The 14,625-nt window shown below is 39.5% G+C and overlaps 1 protein-coding gene across 3 annotated transcripts in view; it reads left to right on the top strand.

The window, feature by feature from the left end:
• Positions 1-14,205, top strand: part of Phf8 (PHD finger protein 8) — a 167,673-nt gene extending 153,468 nt beyond the window's left edge. For all 3 annotated transcript variants that reach the window (XM_004647577.2, XM_004647576.3, XM_023707823.1), the window contains 3 exons: positions 3,785-3,894; positions 10,477-10,813; positions 11,672-14,205. In XM_004647577.2, the coding sequence (XP_004647634.1) occupies positions 3,785-3,894; positions 10,477-10,813; positions 11,672-11,760 (536 nt within the window). In that variant the 3' untranslated portion in view covers positions 11,761-14,205. The remainder of the gene's footprint in view (positions 1-3,784; positions 3,895-10,476; positions 10,814-11,671) is intronic.
• The last annotated feature ends 420 nt before the right edge of the window (positions 14,206-14,625 follow it).

Raw genomic sequence — 14,625 nt, 5'->3', positions numbered from 1 at the left:
CTGGTGGCCAAGAGTTTGAATCATCTAATCTCTCATTTATGTTTAGTGCCTGGCTTGTCAGGATTCAAAGACTAAATGTACCACCATTTGACCTCTTCATGTGACTAGTTTCTTTCCTGCCAAGTGGCCTCAAAATAATCATACTTCTTACTTCTCAGCTCAAGTCTCCAAGCATGAGTGTTTTAGCAAACCACGTAGAAAGTGAAATTGCCATTCGTGAGCTAGTTTTAGTTGTTACACAGTGTCACTACTGCCATAGTCTGTTGCACCTATTGCACACATGTTGTTTTCTTTTATGACAGAAGATGTTAATGTTTGAGTTGTTTTTCTAAACTACAACCTCAGCATTCAGGTTTAATTGCTGTGTTGTCACTTTGTGATAAATAACTGAAATTCAGATTGCATTTTGGACACTTGTCGGTAAAAGGTATGTCATCACTGATCTTTAGGTTACAAAAGAGCCTGCTCAAATTCAGTGCTGCACATAGACTTTTTCAATAGGAAAATTTCCAAAGAATATGAAGACATATTTTAAAACTACAACATATACAAAGTTAAGGAGGCTAATCTAAAATATATTCAAATAACAATGACCTGAAATTATGCATTAACACTTTTGATAGATTTTAAGATTGTTCAAAAAAAAAAAAAAACCTTAAAAAAGGGGGCCTGGCCCTAGCTCAGGCCTTTAAGTGGCTGCTTCCACAAAGCTGTCAGCCTCAGGTTGCTGGAGTTCGAACCTCACACCTCTCCCGCTGGCCAAAAGTGCCCTGAAGGCATTCGAGGAACAAAAAAAAAAAAAAAAACCTTAGAAAAAAAGATTTTAAGATTGTTTCAAACAAAATATCATTTTTTTTTGTTTTTGTTTTTGCGGAATCAGGGATTGAACTCAGGCCCTTGCACTTGCCAGGGAAGCACTTATTCTACTGAGCCATCTCCCCAAAATGTCATTTTTTAAAGAAAGAACTTCAGCTTCCTGAGTTGCCTGATCTACTCTGCATAATGCTTATCAAGAAATTCTCTGTGAGGGCCGGCCAAATAGCTCAGCGGATTAAAGCGCCTGCAAGCAGGCGCAGGGGCAGGGGGGTGGAGGGGGGGGTTTAGTCCCCATGCTTGCTGTGCTGGCCCTGCCCCTGGGGTACCCTGAGAGCACAATTGAGACTGGGCATGGTGACGTGCACCTGTAATCCCAGCTCTTAGGAGGCTGTAAGCAGGCAGATCACAAGTCCAATTTAGTAGTGAGACCCTGAACATCCTGTAGACCCTTCCCTAAAAAGTACAAAAAAAAAAAAAGAAAGAAATTCTCCTTTATAGTAATGATAACCAATCAAGGAGCATTAGAAGCTAGTCCACTCTTTTTTTTCCCTGTGTGTGTGTGTGACATAAGTTTTTTCTTTAAAGTAGAAAAGTTCATTGTACTCCAATATATGCAGCAGTGAAAATGAGCAGTTATCAAGAATTGACACATTTTATTCACCTGCCCTTTCTTTCCATTGCTTTAATTTATTTATTTATTTTTTTTGTGTGGCCAGCTCAGCCCACCTGGGGGCAGGGCTGGCTGGCATGTGGTGCTGGGGGATTGAACTGCGGTCCTTGTGCTTTGCTAAGCTTGTTCTAAATAGGTGCTTTAGACCACTGAGCCATCTCACCAGCCCTTTCCATTGCTTTAAAACAAGCTTCTGATATTATGTCATTTCTCCCTTGTATTTCATTATGCATTTTTTTAAAAAAGGAGTTTCTCCCATGACCATAATCCTGTTATCATGCATAAGAAAATTAATAATTATCTAGTAATTCTTTCATGTTATCTAATTTCTAATTTGTTGAACTATAAAAGGTATTTTTATAATTTTTTTTAATCTGGATCTAAGAAAAATCCACATGACATTTGACTGTCATGCCTTTTAAATCTCTCAATCTAAACAATTTCCCTTTTATGAGATTAGGCATTTTTTGGTATAATTTTGCTTGCTTTTTTGTGGTAACATTTCACTTGTTCTCATATTCCCCTGTTTCTTAAATACTGGTAAATACTGGAAGTAATGTGAGTGACTTGCCTGGTTTTAGCTCTTTAGCTTCTCAGGTGAGACTGCATTTTCTATTGTATCACATCAAGAGGTACATAATGTGATGTTCTCTACTATTAGTGTCACTAAAGTTAGTAGATATACTAAGGTGAGGTAGTGATCTCCTGATCCTACCATTGTGAAGTTAGGTTTTGTTCTTAATACTAGCAAGTAATTCATGAAATAATACAGTACTTTGGTTCCTTGTCAATATCCAGTTCTCTATAAACAGTTTCATTAGGGCTCAAAAACTTGTGAGTTTCTAATTCTTTTATTCCTTCTATACTCATTAACTGGCATTCTTCTGTAAAGAAGAGTTGTCCCTCATCATCTGGGGCTATTGGTTATCTGAACAATATACTTCATATTTAAAAAAAATTTTAAATGTTTTATTTATTTATTTGGTACAGGGTCTCACTACGCAGCTCAGACTGATAGTGATCCTCCAATCTCAGCCTCCCCAGCACTAGGATTACAGGTGTGTGCCACCATGCCTGGTTTCAGTGGCTGGCACAGTGTACCTGGGGTTCTGGAGCCGGTGCGGCATGTGGTACTGGGAATTGAACCCGGGTCCTTGCACTTGCCAGGCATGTGCTTAGGTCTGCCAAGCTATCTCCCTGGCCCAAGCAACCATTTGTTAATTTAATGTTGTTAAGGCACTATGCAAGAGCTAGTTAGTTATACAAGGTGTTCTTCAAGATCTCATAGCCTGGTTAATAGACAAAACACACATCAACATTAATGAGGCAAGATGGTATGTGTTTTTTTTTATCAAGTGATTTATACAACTCATAAGTTCAGAGGAAGGAAAGGTCAGTGGAACCAGAGCAGTCCTAAGGGTTTTGCAAGGGAGATTGTTTCAGGATATCTCTAAAAGAATGGGCAGGTTTTGAATAGGCAGACAAAAAGGAAGAATATAGTCTAGACCAATGGTGGCAAACTTGTGGCATACATACCTCAGTGGACTGATATTGAAAGCACTAAAGAGTTCACCATCGCTATGATGGTATGGAAGATGAGGATGAATGCACATGGAGGGAGGAAGAACTGTACTACTGTGGAGTTGCAATAATGAAGCCATCTGTCTGGAGAAGCTGAGAATATGAGTGACTTAGCCTATTTTCTGCTGTTATAATACCACAAACTGGGTAAATTCTAAACAACAGATGTTTCTTGATTCATGGTTATGGAAGTTGGGAAGTCCTAGCATGCCATTGGCATTTGGGGCAGGCTTTCTGTGACATCATCCAGTTCCAGAAGATATTACATGATAGAGGCCAAGAATGAGTATGTGAGCAAGCTAAAATCTCTCATGTATAACCCACTCCCACAGGAACAGCTTTAATCCATTCAGTAAAGCAGTATATTACCTCCTAATAACATTGTATGACAAATTTTCACATGAGTTTTGGAGAGGAAATTAAACCATTAACAGTAGATAGAGAAATGAGCCTAGTAAGTTAGGTAGGGCAGAAGCAAAGAATATGGAAAACCTTAAATGTGAGCTGTGGCATGTCTATTTTTATGCTGTAATCAGGTGTGCTTTGGGTATTTGTAGATTACCTTCTTACCATATGGGAAGCAAAATCTGGCTTTGTGAAAGACTATGAGTATAAAGACCAATGAGAAACACCTTTGGGGAAGTTGTAGGTCAAGAATATAGTTGGCTTGCAGATAAATGTCTTAAAAAGTGACAACTTGTTCTGTTTCCCTTGCAGCCCGTGTGACTCCAACTCTACCCAAGCAGGACCGTCCTGTGCGTGAGGGGACCCGGGTGGCCTCCATTGAAACAGGCTTGGCTGCAGCAGCTGCAAAGCTGGCTCAGCAGGTAAAATGTTCAACACCCAAGCAATAGTGCTGCTATTGATCTCTGTTTGACAAAAAGCCTTTCTACTCAGACCTTCAGGTTAATTGGATCCCACTATTCTAGAAGTGAGGTGTGGATAATCTTTGTTCTTTATCCTTGGCAATATCTCATCTACTCCTTCATTCTTTACACCAAACTGCTACCATAGATTACATAGTTAACATGATTTAGGATGAAACACACTAATGGAGTCAGATAGAAGCCCTCACTGATACCACCTATTTCTCTGGGTACTTAAAAATTCCTTAGATGGAAAGGATCAGACCAGTCCTTTGCTATCAGATGAAGTCCCAGGCAGGTTACTGGCTGAGTGCATGTAAGTTTTCAGCCACTGACTAGTACTGGACATTGATCTATTTTTCTAATAAAAGAGGTTTTTCTTTTCTTTATAAAATATAACCTTGAAATTCAGCCCCTGCTTCTTAAGAAAAATTACCCAGTTTTTTGTCCTAAAGAGTCCTCTTCATTAGATTTAGTTTTACTTCTTAGCATTGCAGTTTACAGAGTTATTTGACATATGTAATGTACTTAGAAGCCCTGAGAGTATTTGGAGGTAAATTTTCTGGTTCTTATCAGTATCCTCTTAGGTCTTCATACCATAGGTCTTACAGCATAGAACAGTGGTGATGAGCCTATGCATAACACATACCATAGCTGGCTGTTATCATTGAAAGCTCTAAAAGTTTTGCCATCACTGGTGCAGGGTGTTATTGAGCATATCTGCTTTATGTTAGGTATGTCCATGTATAGTGTCTAATTAATATGTCCAAAAGCCTTGTTCAATAGGTGATGTTTTCATCATTTTACAGGTGAAGAAAATGAGAATCACTTTAAGTGACTAGACCAGGATAAGACAGCCAGTAAATGAAGGAGACGAGATTCAAACTTATATCCTCTTAACTTCAAATTTCATATTACTTGATATTTAAAGTGAAATAGTGAGATGTTTTATATATTTTTAGTAATTAAATCTTATTTAAATTTAATAGATTAATGTATTTCATATGTTACATGGAGCTGCAGAGTTTCTTACAAATGTGTTAGAAGTTATTATTGGGCACCATCAAAGAACAAGAAGCCCAGATGACCCTTCTTTGATCAGATGTCTCTCATGTATATCCCAGTGCCATGAAAGTTGTAATTTCAACAAGAAGGTTTTACTTCTTTAAATAAACAGATTATCTAATTAAAGGTGTGAAAACCACTCGTAGTGCCTTCTAAGGAGTAACTTCTGTTTGGGTTGATTAGAGTTTACCTCAAGTAAGGGGTTGAAATTGGGGACAGTTTTTACATGTTAAGCTTCTATTAGGGGACTGAGAAGCCTTTTGGAAAAAGAAAATTTTTGATTCAGCACTTGAGGCTTTTTTTGGGGGGGGGTATTTAGGACAGGGTGTACAGGGTCTCACTGCATAGATCGGACTTGTAGTAATTTTCCAGTTCAAAGCCTCCCAGGTGCTGGTATTGCAGGCGCATGCCACCATGCCCAGTCTCCATCTCAGTGCGTCCCGGGAGCGGGGCTGGCACAGTACACTAGGGGATCAAATTCCTGGCTTCTGGGTCTGCCTAAGCAGGCCCTTCAATCTGCTGAGCTATTTGGCCAGCTCTCAAGGCCTTCTTTTTTTTTGGGGGGGGGAGTTATGAAGTTAGATGTATTAGTTGCTCAATTTGGTTTTTTATTTTGTTTTATTGAGAAACAAATATCAATGAGATAGTTTCAAAGCTGATTAATAGGACGTTTTCAATAATTAATACATCATACCTTATTATCTTCTTAGTGGTTATCCATAATAGAAGAAGCAGACAGGATATCCTGTCTAAACACTATTACTACAAATCTTTCTTCTCATTGAATTAAGCGAAAGTAGCTATATATCTATCTCAACTATTCTGTATATACAAATACAAAATGGTCCTTCCTTTGTATCCTCTCTTTTTTGTTTAGTCCTGTCAGAGATGGGTATTCTATTGTCATCTAAATACTATAGGTGCTTGTGTTCAGCAAAACAATCCAACACAGTCTAGCAGTCCACAATAGTAGTGGGTTATCCGCAGAAGTTGTTGACTTGAGCCTTTTATAGCTCAGCATATTAATATGGCTTTACTTTATATACCTCATTCTTTTACTTTTCTGCTGGATGGTTAAGATCAAGATAAAAGAAGACCTATATAACAAGAAATATAACTTTGTTTGGTATTTTTCCCATAATTTTATTGAGAAACAAATAGCAATGAGACAAGTTTCAAATCAAATTGGTAGGACAGTTTCAATAATTAACACATTGCATATTCCCTTCCTAGTGGTTATTTGCTGTACAAGATGCAGACATGATATCCTATTTACAAACACTATTAGAACAAATCCCTGTATTCATTAAGAGAATGTAACTATATATCTATCCTAACCATTTTGAATTCACAGATACAAAATGGACATTCATCTGTATCCGCTTTTTTGTTTGGTTCCATCATTTGAATAACCAAAAAAAAAAAAAAGAAAAAAAAGAAAGAAACCCTGGTCCCTGCACTTGTGCAGGTGCTTAGTCTGCTGAGCCATCTCGCCAGCCCTCATTCTTATTTCAATATTATGTGCCATTCCATTATGTAAATACGCTACAGTTTATTTATCCATGAACATTTGAGTTGTTTCTCATTTTTAACTATTCAAAGCTATAATGAATATTCATGTAAATTTTTTGGTAGATGTAAGCATTCATTTCTGTTGGGAATATGTAAAAAGGAATGGTGTTTTCAGGTCATAAGGTGTATGTATATTTAGCTGTGGCACTATTGAAAAGTTGTTCAAAGTGGGTGTTTAAGCCAATTTAAACCAGGACTGCTTCTTCGGTGTCATTGCCTCTACTTCATATTGTTCTTCTTTTTAGTGTTAGCCATTCTACACATGGAATCTCGCTATAGTTTTCATTTTCATTTCCTTGATGATTACTGTTTAGAAATGTTTCATGTGTTTATTCTTTGGATGTACCTATTCAAGACTTAGTCTACTTTTTATTGGATTGGAGACCTTTGTTATAGTTAGGGATTTTCACAGTGGGGGTCTTCTAGGCCCAGAGTACAACGGCACCCAGGACCAGCTGCATGAGTACTTGTTGTGCCTTTATTTCTCCACTTCATCCCACCATACTCATTGTAACACTGGCTTCTGGCAGGGTCCCTGATGGAGAACATGCAGAGGGGAAGAAGTGGACATTGAGGAAGGTGATGGTGAAAAAAAAGGAAAGCCAATTGCCTTTCCTGCCTTCCCTAGAATGTAGACCATCACCTGTAACAGATTCCAGTTGAAGGAAGGGAGCAACTTTAACTATTAGATGTAGGCTGTTTGTAACTTACTTACCATAAGGATTGTTATACCGAGACTGACTAAAAATGTAGTGGTAGTTCTTGGGGTTTCATCCAGGTAGGAAGGTAAGGGCCATCCCCTCCAACCAGCTTTCAAGGACTAGGAGATAATAAAAAGTTGCTTCAGTGATCACAAAAAAGAAAAAAAAAGAAATGTAACTTTTGTATCTGATAAGGTCAGTCAAGTCCCCTTAGGATTTATCCTGTAACCCTGTACTGCAGTTTGCAGATCCTTCATCAGTGTCAGCCATGTGGATGAGTCACAGCCATTGCTTGACCAATTTGCTCTCTGTGAAAGCCTGAGAGAATGTTTTTTCTCTTCATGTGACTCTCCTTAGGCACACTCTACATCATCGATCCCTTTCCTCTGTGGCTCCATAATCTCCTTGATCAGAAAATTTGGGGCACAACTGAGTTGCGTGATGTTACAGTACAAGTTCTATGTCTCGAGCCTTCACTGACCTTGAAAGGCTAGGGCCAAAATGTTGGCTGATCTCGCAGCCCTTCCCTTTCTCCAATTGATTTGGTATCTTAAATCACTCTTTGCTGACCTCTTGCCAGCCCTTCATGCACACCTTCTACACCAGCAACACAGTACTACAGTACTGCTGGATCATGCTGTGGGTCAGATTATTTCATCCCTGTGTCTTTGTACAAGTTTTTCTACCCATTGCAAATTATGCCCTTTCCTAACCCTTGCCTAATTCCCCTTTGTACCATGTACCAACACTTTATTTCATTCTGTACATCCATAGAATTCTTTTGTAATTCTTGTGCTCAGAAGTTTATTTTTTTGTCCTTTATTGAACTGTAAATCCTTGAAGAGTGGTAATATATTTGACTTAATTTGGTGTTGATACTATGGTACATAACATGTTTATTCAATATTGCAGTAAATGAATAAGTGAATAAAGAGATCTGCCTGGCTTTGAATTCTAGCCCTACCACTTGTATAAGTTACATATTAAGGATATATCATTAATACATAACTATAAATATGTACCTATATATCCTTAAATGATACATAAATATAGATATTCTGCCAAAATGTATGCATCAGGGAAATAAAAACTTGTATAAATATTTTAATACTAAATTATTAGAGACATCATGAGATTAATACAAGTTATCTTTGGCCTCTACTATTACAAGAGGTACTGAAAGTGGTGACCATTAACTTTCAGACATTTATTTGTGTGAGGAGCTGCTAAAGTGTCTGTATGCAGTTTTTTTGGTCTTTCTTTCTCTCTCTCTCTCTCTCTCTCTCTCTCTCTCTCTCTATATATATATATATATATATATATATATTAGTTTTGTACTTGGTACTGAATAAATAAATAATCTAGGCATATTAGCTTTCCATCATCATCATTATGGATTCGCTAGGTATATAAATATCCAGACAATTGAAAACCATGACTGTCTGGCCAGAGAGTTTGAACTTGGGTGGGGACTGGCTAGTAGCTTTCTGAACAACATAATTGTAAGGTATAAGTGGTCCTGTTACAATACAGTCTAGTTATCTATACAAGTATCTGTATATGTAAAGGGATTGGCAGCAAAGGTAGAAAAAATTTTAAATGTTATTTAAAGAGGAAAAACAAGAACAAACAAAAAGAGCAAAAACAGACACAAAGCAATGCAAACAATACAAATGGTACAGAATTTCAAAACAATAGAAAATTAACAATAATTGTTATATTACATATTATTATCATCAAATTTGTTGCTCAGATTACCAGATATAGGTATGCAAGACTAATTAAACAATGAAAACATTAACTGTTCCTTTCAATGAACCTTAATTTTTTTTGAAAATTTAAAGTGGTGTAACCTGGATTTGAAGAGATTTCTGGGATTAGATAAGAGAAAGGGAACAGAAATGCCATTCCTGTTATGAGTGAATAGTAGTGTGGCTGAGAAAAGATACTGAAGCCAAATGGCTTGGTTCTGAATCTCAGCCTCTAGCTACTTACGGTCTTGAAACCGTGGGAAAAGAATCTTTGCCACAAATTCTTTGTCCTTCAAATGGGATTTTAATTCTTACTACTCAAATTCTTACTAAGTATTAAATGAATGATTATAGAACAGTGCCTGGCATATATTACTAATGTTATTATTCTTGTCCCCCAGAAATTTCTATGGTAGCTACAGCCTTCAGATCCTCTGAAGGCAGGACTAGGCTCGTGTTGCTAAGGGAAGGCAAAGAAATATAATCACTGAATTGGTCTGTGTGGCTATGTAGCATTTCAGAAGGTGAAATCGTTCACATGCTCTCAACACTACCTTTCCAGGTTCTTAGGGCTCCAGATGCCCACTGTACCGGTACCTACTATACAATGAATGATAGATCCACAGAACAATGAATGGATGAAACCAAAACTATTGGGAAAAGTGATTCATTCCTCTCATCCATAGTTGAGGTTTTTATACCTGGTGACTTAATACATTATCAAGTAACAAGACTATTAGGAGGAAGAAAAACTATTATAAGAAATATAGAATAATAATTTACCATTTATTGAGTTTCTACCATGTACTGTGTTATTTTTGCATCATTGCATTTAATCTTTCTTACAACCATGAAAAGCAGATTTTACATGAGGCTTCTGGGACCAGACATTCAGTTTAGGGAACACAATCCTTAATTTCACCTCAGGCTTATCCACAAAGGTAATACTCTCAGATGTTCCATTTTGAGAAGTTCGCAGGGTGGGTTTTTAGATAGACCGTTAACTATACAGGATCTAACTACTTTTTAGCTGTGAGGCTTTAGGTTCAGAGTACACTTTGGTTTTCTTGTAAAATGAGGATTTTTCTTTTTTAGGCGTATTATGAAGATTAAATAAGATAATATTATAAATGCCTCAGCTGCAGATGTAAATTTAGTTGTTATTAGAAGTGTCCATGGTCCTCCCCATTTATGGCAGTTCTAGGACCAAAACTGAAATTTCCTAACTCATTTACAGATCTTTTGCCACTATACTGATAAGTGACAGTGATGGATTAAGGATGAATGGTACCAAAGAGATCACTTCAGTTACTAGAAGTTTTGTGTTATATGTACATTCCAGCTAGACTTCCTGGGGATAGGGATGGGAGTGACAGGTTGTATTGACCATTATCTTAATCTGTCTTTGGGAAATTGTCTTCTTTTCTTCACTCCTGAATCTCCTCTTGTTTTAGGAGCTGCAGAAGGCCCAAAAGAAAAAATATATCAAGAAGAAGCCTTTGCTGAAGGAGGTAGAACAGCCTCGTCCTCAAGATTCCAATCTCAGTGTGACAGTACCAGCCCCAGGAGTGACTGCTACACCCCACCCTCCCACTTCTTCCTTACCCTTGCCTCCTCCTGAGCCTAAACAAGACACTCTGTCAGGAAGTCTTGCTGACCATGAATATACTGCTCGACCCAATGCCTTTGGAATGGCCCAAGCAAACCGGAGCACCACACCCATGGCTCCCGGTGTCTTCTTGACCCAGCGGCGCCCTTCTCTTGGCTCTCAGAGTAATCAGACAGGACAAGGTACAATGGACATATAGTGGTAGAAATGAAGAATCATAGGGCTACTTTATTTATACCCTAAGTGCTTTAGTAGATGAGAACACCAGGGAGGGACACTTAAGATCAACCTAAGGCTCTTAGACTTGATCTTCTGGGCATGGAGAGACAGGGATTGATCTTTAAGTAGAGATAAGATTAGGTTTAGGTTATAAAAAGTACTTCAATGGCCAGAGTGGAGGGTGGCCTTGCTGGAAGAAATCTAGAAAGGAAGCATAGATACAGTAGGAATAAAGTGATGATAGAGCTCGGGCAGAGTTAATAGAGAGGGAGAAAGTCAAGTAGGACATGGGAAGTGATCTGATGTGGAGAGAAAGAGGCAAGGGAGAATTAGAAGGGTCAGCCCCTTCTTTCCCCCACTTTGTCCTTTAAAGCTCAGTCTCTGTAGCGTACATTGTTCAAGGGTGTTGACATTGGTATGATGTTGGGGGCTGATGAAGTTGGGGGTTTCTAATGAAATAAGCCTGGGGGTGGCAATACTGGATTATAATCACTAATTGGGTACCTATCCAACCCTAGCAGGCATGTTGATGGAGGACATATTTTTCCCTGTATAATTATGAAAGGAAAATGATTGGAACCAAATAAATCATTGGGGAAACAGAACTAAAAAACTATAACCAGGGAGTGTATAGCTGCCACAGGAGATCAGAGGAGTAAAAGCTAAGGCATGTAATATTGGGTAGAAATAGTTAAGGAAGGCCTACCCAATATGGTCTAAGTATAAAGAAACTGTGGGGAGATGGCCTCAGGATAGTTGTTGCTGGAGTTAATGCTGAACCCCTTGCCATATCCTTTGCTTACTTTTCCTTTTCCTTACAGGAAAGCGTCCCAAAAAGGGCCTGGCCACAGCAAAGCAGAGACTTGGCCGTATCCTGAAAATCCACAGAAATGGCAAACTACTTTTGTGAGCCAAGCCCCCATGTGTCCCAGCCCTCACCCATCACCCCCATTGCCTTCTCCATTGTCAACTCTCGGGGAACTCCTTGATCCTGTCTGCCCCAGACAAGGTGCTGAGGTGCATTGTCCTACTTTCTTGGGACTGACCAAAGGCATGGGCCTCTCCACCATCTTCCCTCAATTTCCTTTCCCACACCTGTGAATATCCTGCCTTCTTTTGCCATACCCGAGTAGCATGTAAATGGGAGAGGTTTCCAATGGATAACAGCTCACTTTTGTACTCCTCTAATCCATTTCCCTCTTACCTGTCTTGTCTGTTCCTTTTCTCTCAACTGCCCTCCTGCCCCCAAGCTGGAAGTCAGAGTGAGGAGAGGCAAGAAGATAGCGTGGACTCCTCATTATTTCTCTGGCCATGAAGTGGGTGCTCCAGCGCTCAATACTTTCTGCAGCCCCAGCCCTGTCCAGAAACCTACCTACTTCTACCTATTCTTACCTCCCCTTCTGCCCTGCATTCCAGTGGATGTTCCCCACCTCTAGATTTGTTCCTGGGAGAAGGCTATAGTCTCTACCCTCTCTTGCTAAATACTTGATGAAAAAAGAGAGAGCCTACAGTCTCCTTACTTTCCCCACTGTGGGTCATTTTTGTAGGTGGCCTAGGAAGGCTGACTTCTTGTCACTTTTTGAGGTAAAGAGAGGATAGACATACAGTCTTTTAACTGTAACATTTTTAGCCCATTGGAGGAAGCTACTTTTGGCTGGCTATACATGAAGTACCTCACCCTAAAGTGAACGCCAGGAATTTGCCTGGAATTTGAGATTCTACATAGCATTATCTATGTGGCTTTTACTGGGCTCCAGCAGGCAAAAAACTTATCTCCGAGAAACCTGCTATCATCTGCCACTGAAGCACCTTGGCTCTGCAGCCTGCTTCCTCTATCTGTGTCATGGAACAGAGCCTGGACCTTTTGGAGAGGATATGTTAGAACACCCTACTCCTAGGTCCTCCAGTCAGAAACCTCCATGCTTCTTTCCCTACCTGCAGACTGGGTTCTGGCTCACATCTTTAGTCCTGGGCCTATGTACTTCCAGACCCTCAAATCAGTGTTTAGGTATAGTGCAGTTGGCCATTCATGAGCCCAAGCCTAAGAGAAGAGATGCCCATTTGTAAAGAAGCAGACTCATCTGATCTATCCTTTTTTCTTTAAAGGTTATCTCCATTGTCCAGACAGTACCCCTCTCCTCCCTTTTATCTTGCCTCACTGGCAGTCTGGGCTTGTGGAGAATATCTCCCACAAACTCATTTTGGCACTGCCAAAATGATGTGTATCGTTGTTCTCCACCCTCTTCTCCAAATTCATCCCAGCCTGCCTAATGCTTCTGGGGAAGTTTTGCAAGCTACCATCCAAGCCACAGGAAATTTATGAGAATTCTTTTGTCTTGTGTCCGTAGTTTGTCTTTCTCCATAGTCCCACCTCTATTGTCTTTCCTTGGAATCGGGAGTCCCTTAGACCATTTGTTTTTTTCTACCATGGGGACCCCAGGTGCCAAGCAGTCCACCATCTAGTCACACCAAAGGCAAAAAGCCTTCCTACCTCCCCGCTAGCAGATGAGGTCCCTAATTTCCTTCCCTCCATTTCTACCCAGCTTTGCTTATCTTGGGGATTTCAAGACAGCAGAGGGTAGTGAGGGGAGGGCAGGACAAGCCTCTGTTCCTCTGTAGGCAACTGCCTGACTGGACACCGACTGCTGTCACAAAGACAAGGTCCCCAGCCCTTTTGTCCATTGACATCCCCTCTTGAGCTTTCAAAGGCAGCTAATTGCTAACAAATTCACCTGATTCTGGGCCTCTTTTTCCCTGTTTCTCTGTTAGAAGTTTCTGTGGAGATGAAACCCAGCCTCTGTTTGCCTGGGTTTATTTAGTTTAGTTAGGTTCTTGGAGCCTCCTGTTGTTTTGTGTTGTTTCCAGTGAAAAGCAAGTTTACCCTCAGAGTTATGCTTTTCCAAAGAGGCTAGCTTTTTGTTGTTGTTGTTGTTTTGTTTTTTTAAAAATGTTTCAGGTTGTAAGTGAAGTGAGTTGGGGAGGGGTTAGAAGTAGAAGTAACCAAGGTTCAGAACATGGTGAGATAGTTACCTCTGATCTTTAATCCCCAGCAGAGAGTTGGGGGAAGGATAAGGGGCAGGGAGAAAGGATTTCTATTCACCCTTAATATATTTTTACAAAAAAGCAAACAATTTAAAAACAAACCCACCGCTTCTGTACATGTCTAAATATATTTTTAGAAGTGGGTAGGATTGTGACTTTCTGATGCAGGGCCTTTTTATAAATAGGTTAGAATAGCATCATCCAGACTTCTGTTGTTTTTCCCTTGTTTTTTTTTCTTATGTTGTGTTATTAATGTAATTTATATTTTTTTTAGATTCTCCCTTTCCTATAGAGATAAAAGTGATTTATCTTGGCAGTTGCTTTTCTTGGCATTATTTGTGTGGGTTTGTGTGGGTGTGGGTGTGGATGTATGGGTGGTGGTATGGTGGTATGGAGTCTAGGAATGACACCTTCTTTGTGTCTCCTTAAGTATATTGTCAATGGGCCTTTCCCTGGTGCCCAACCTCATATCCGAGGTGGGAAAAGGACAGAGTCCCCACTCACACAATGCACACACCTCAGTTCAGACACTGGTAGCAGATAATCACAAGTACAGTGAGCAAAAAATTACAATTCAAAGGTGCCTGACCAATTTGATGTAAAGATTTTCCATAGCTTCCATGGGCTGTTTTAACTGACTTTACCTGTGTCAACATTTCGTGGCTGTGGGATTTCTTTTCCCTTTCTCTAACTTTTCCAAATACGTGTGGTACTGTGCTTAAAGACAGTGCAA

This window comes from Octodon degus, unplaced genomic scaffold (assembly GCF_000260255.1).
Source record: "Octodon degus isolate 3935 unplaced genomic scaffold, OctDeg1.0 scaffold00314, whole genome shotgun sequence".
NCBI classification, from domain to species: Eukaryota; Metazoa; Chordata; class Mammalia; order Rodentia; family Octodontidae; genus Octodon; species Octodon degus.
Note: the sequence above shows the minus strand (reverse complement) of the source record. Positions and strands in the feature narration are given on the sequence as shown.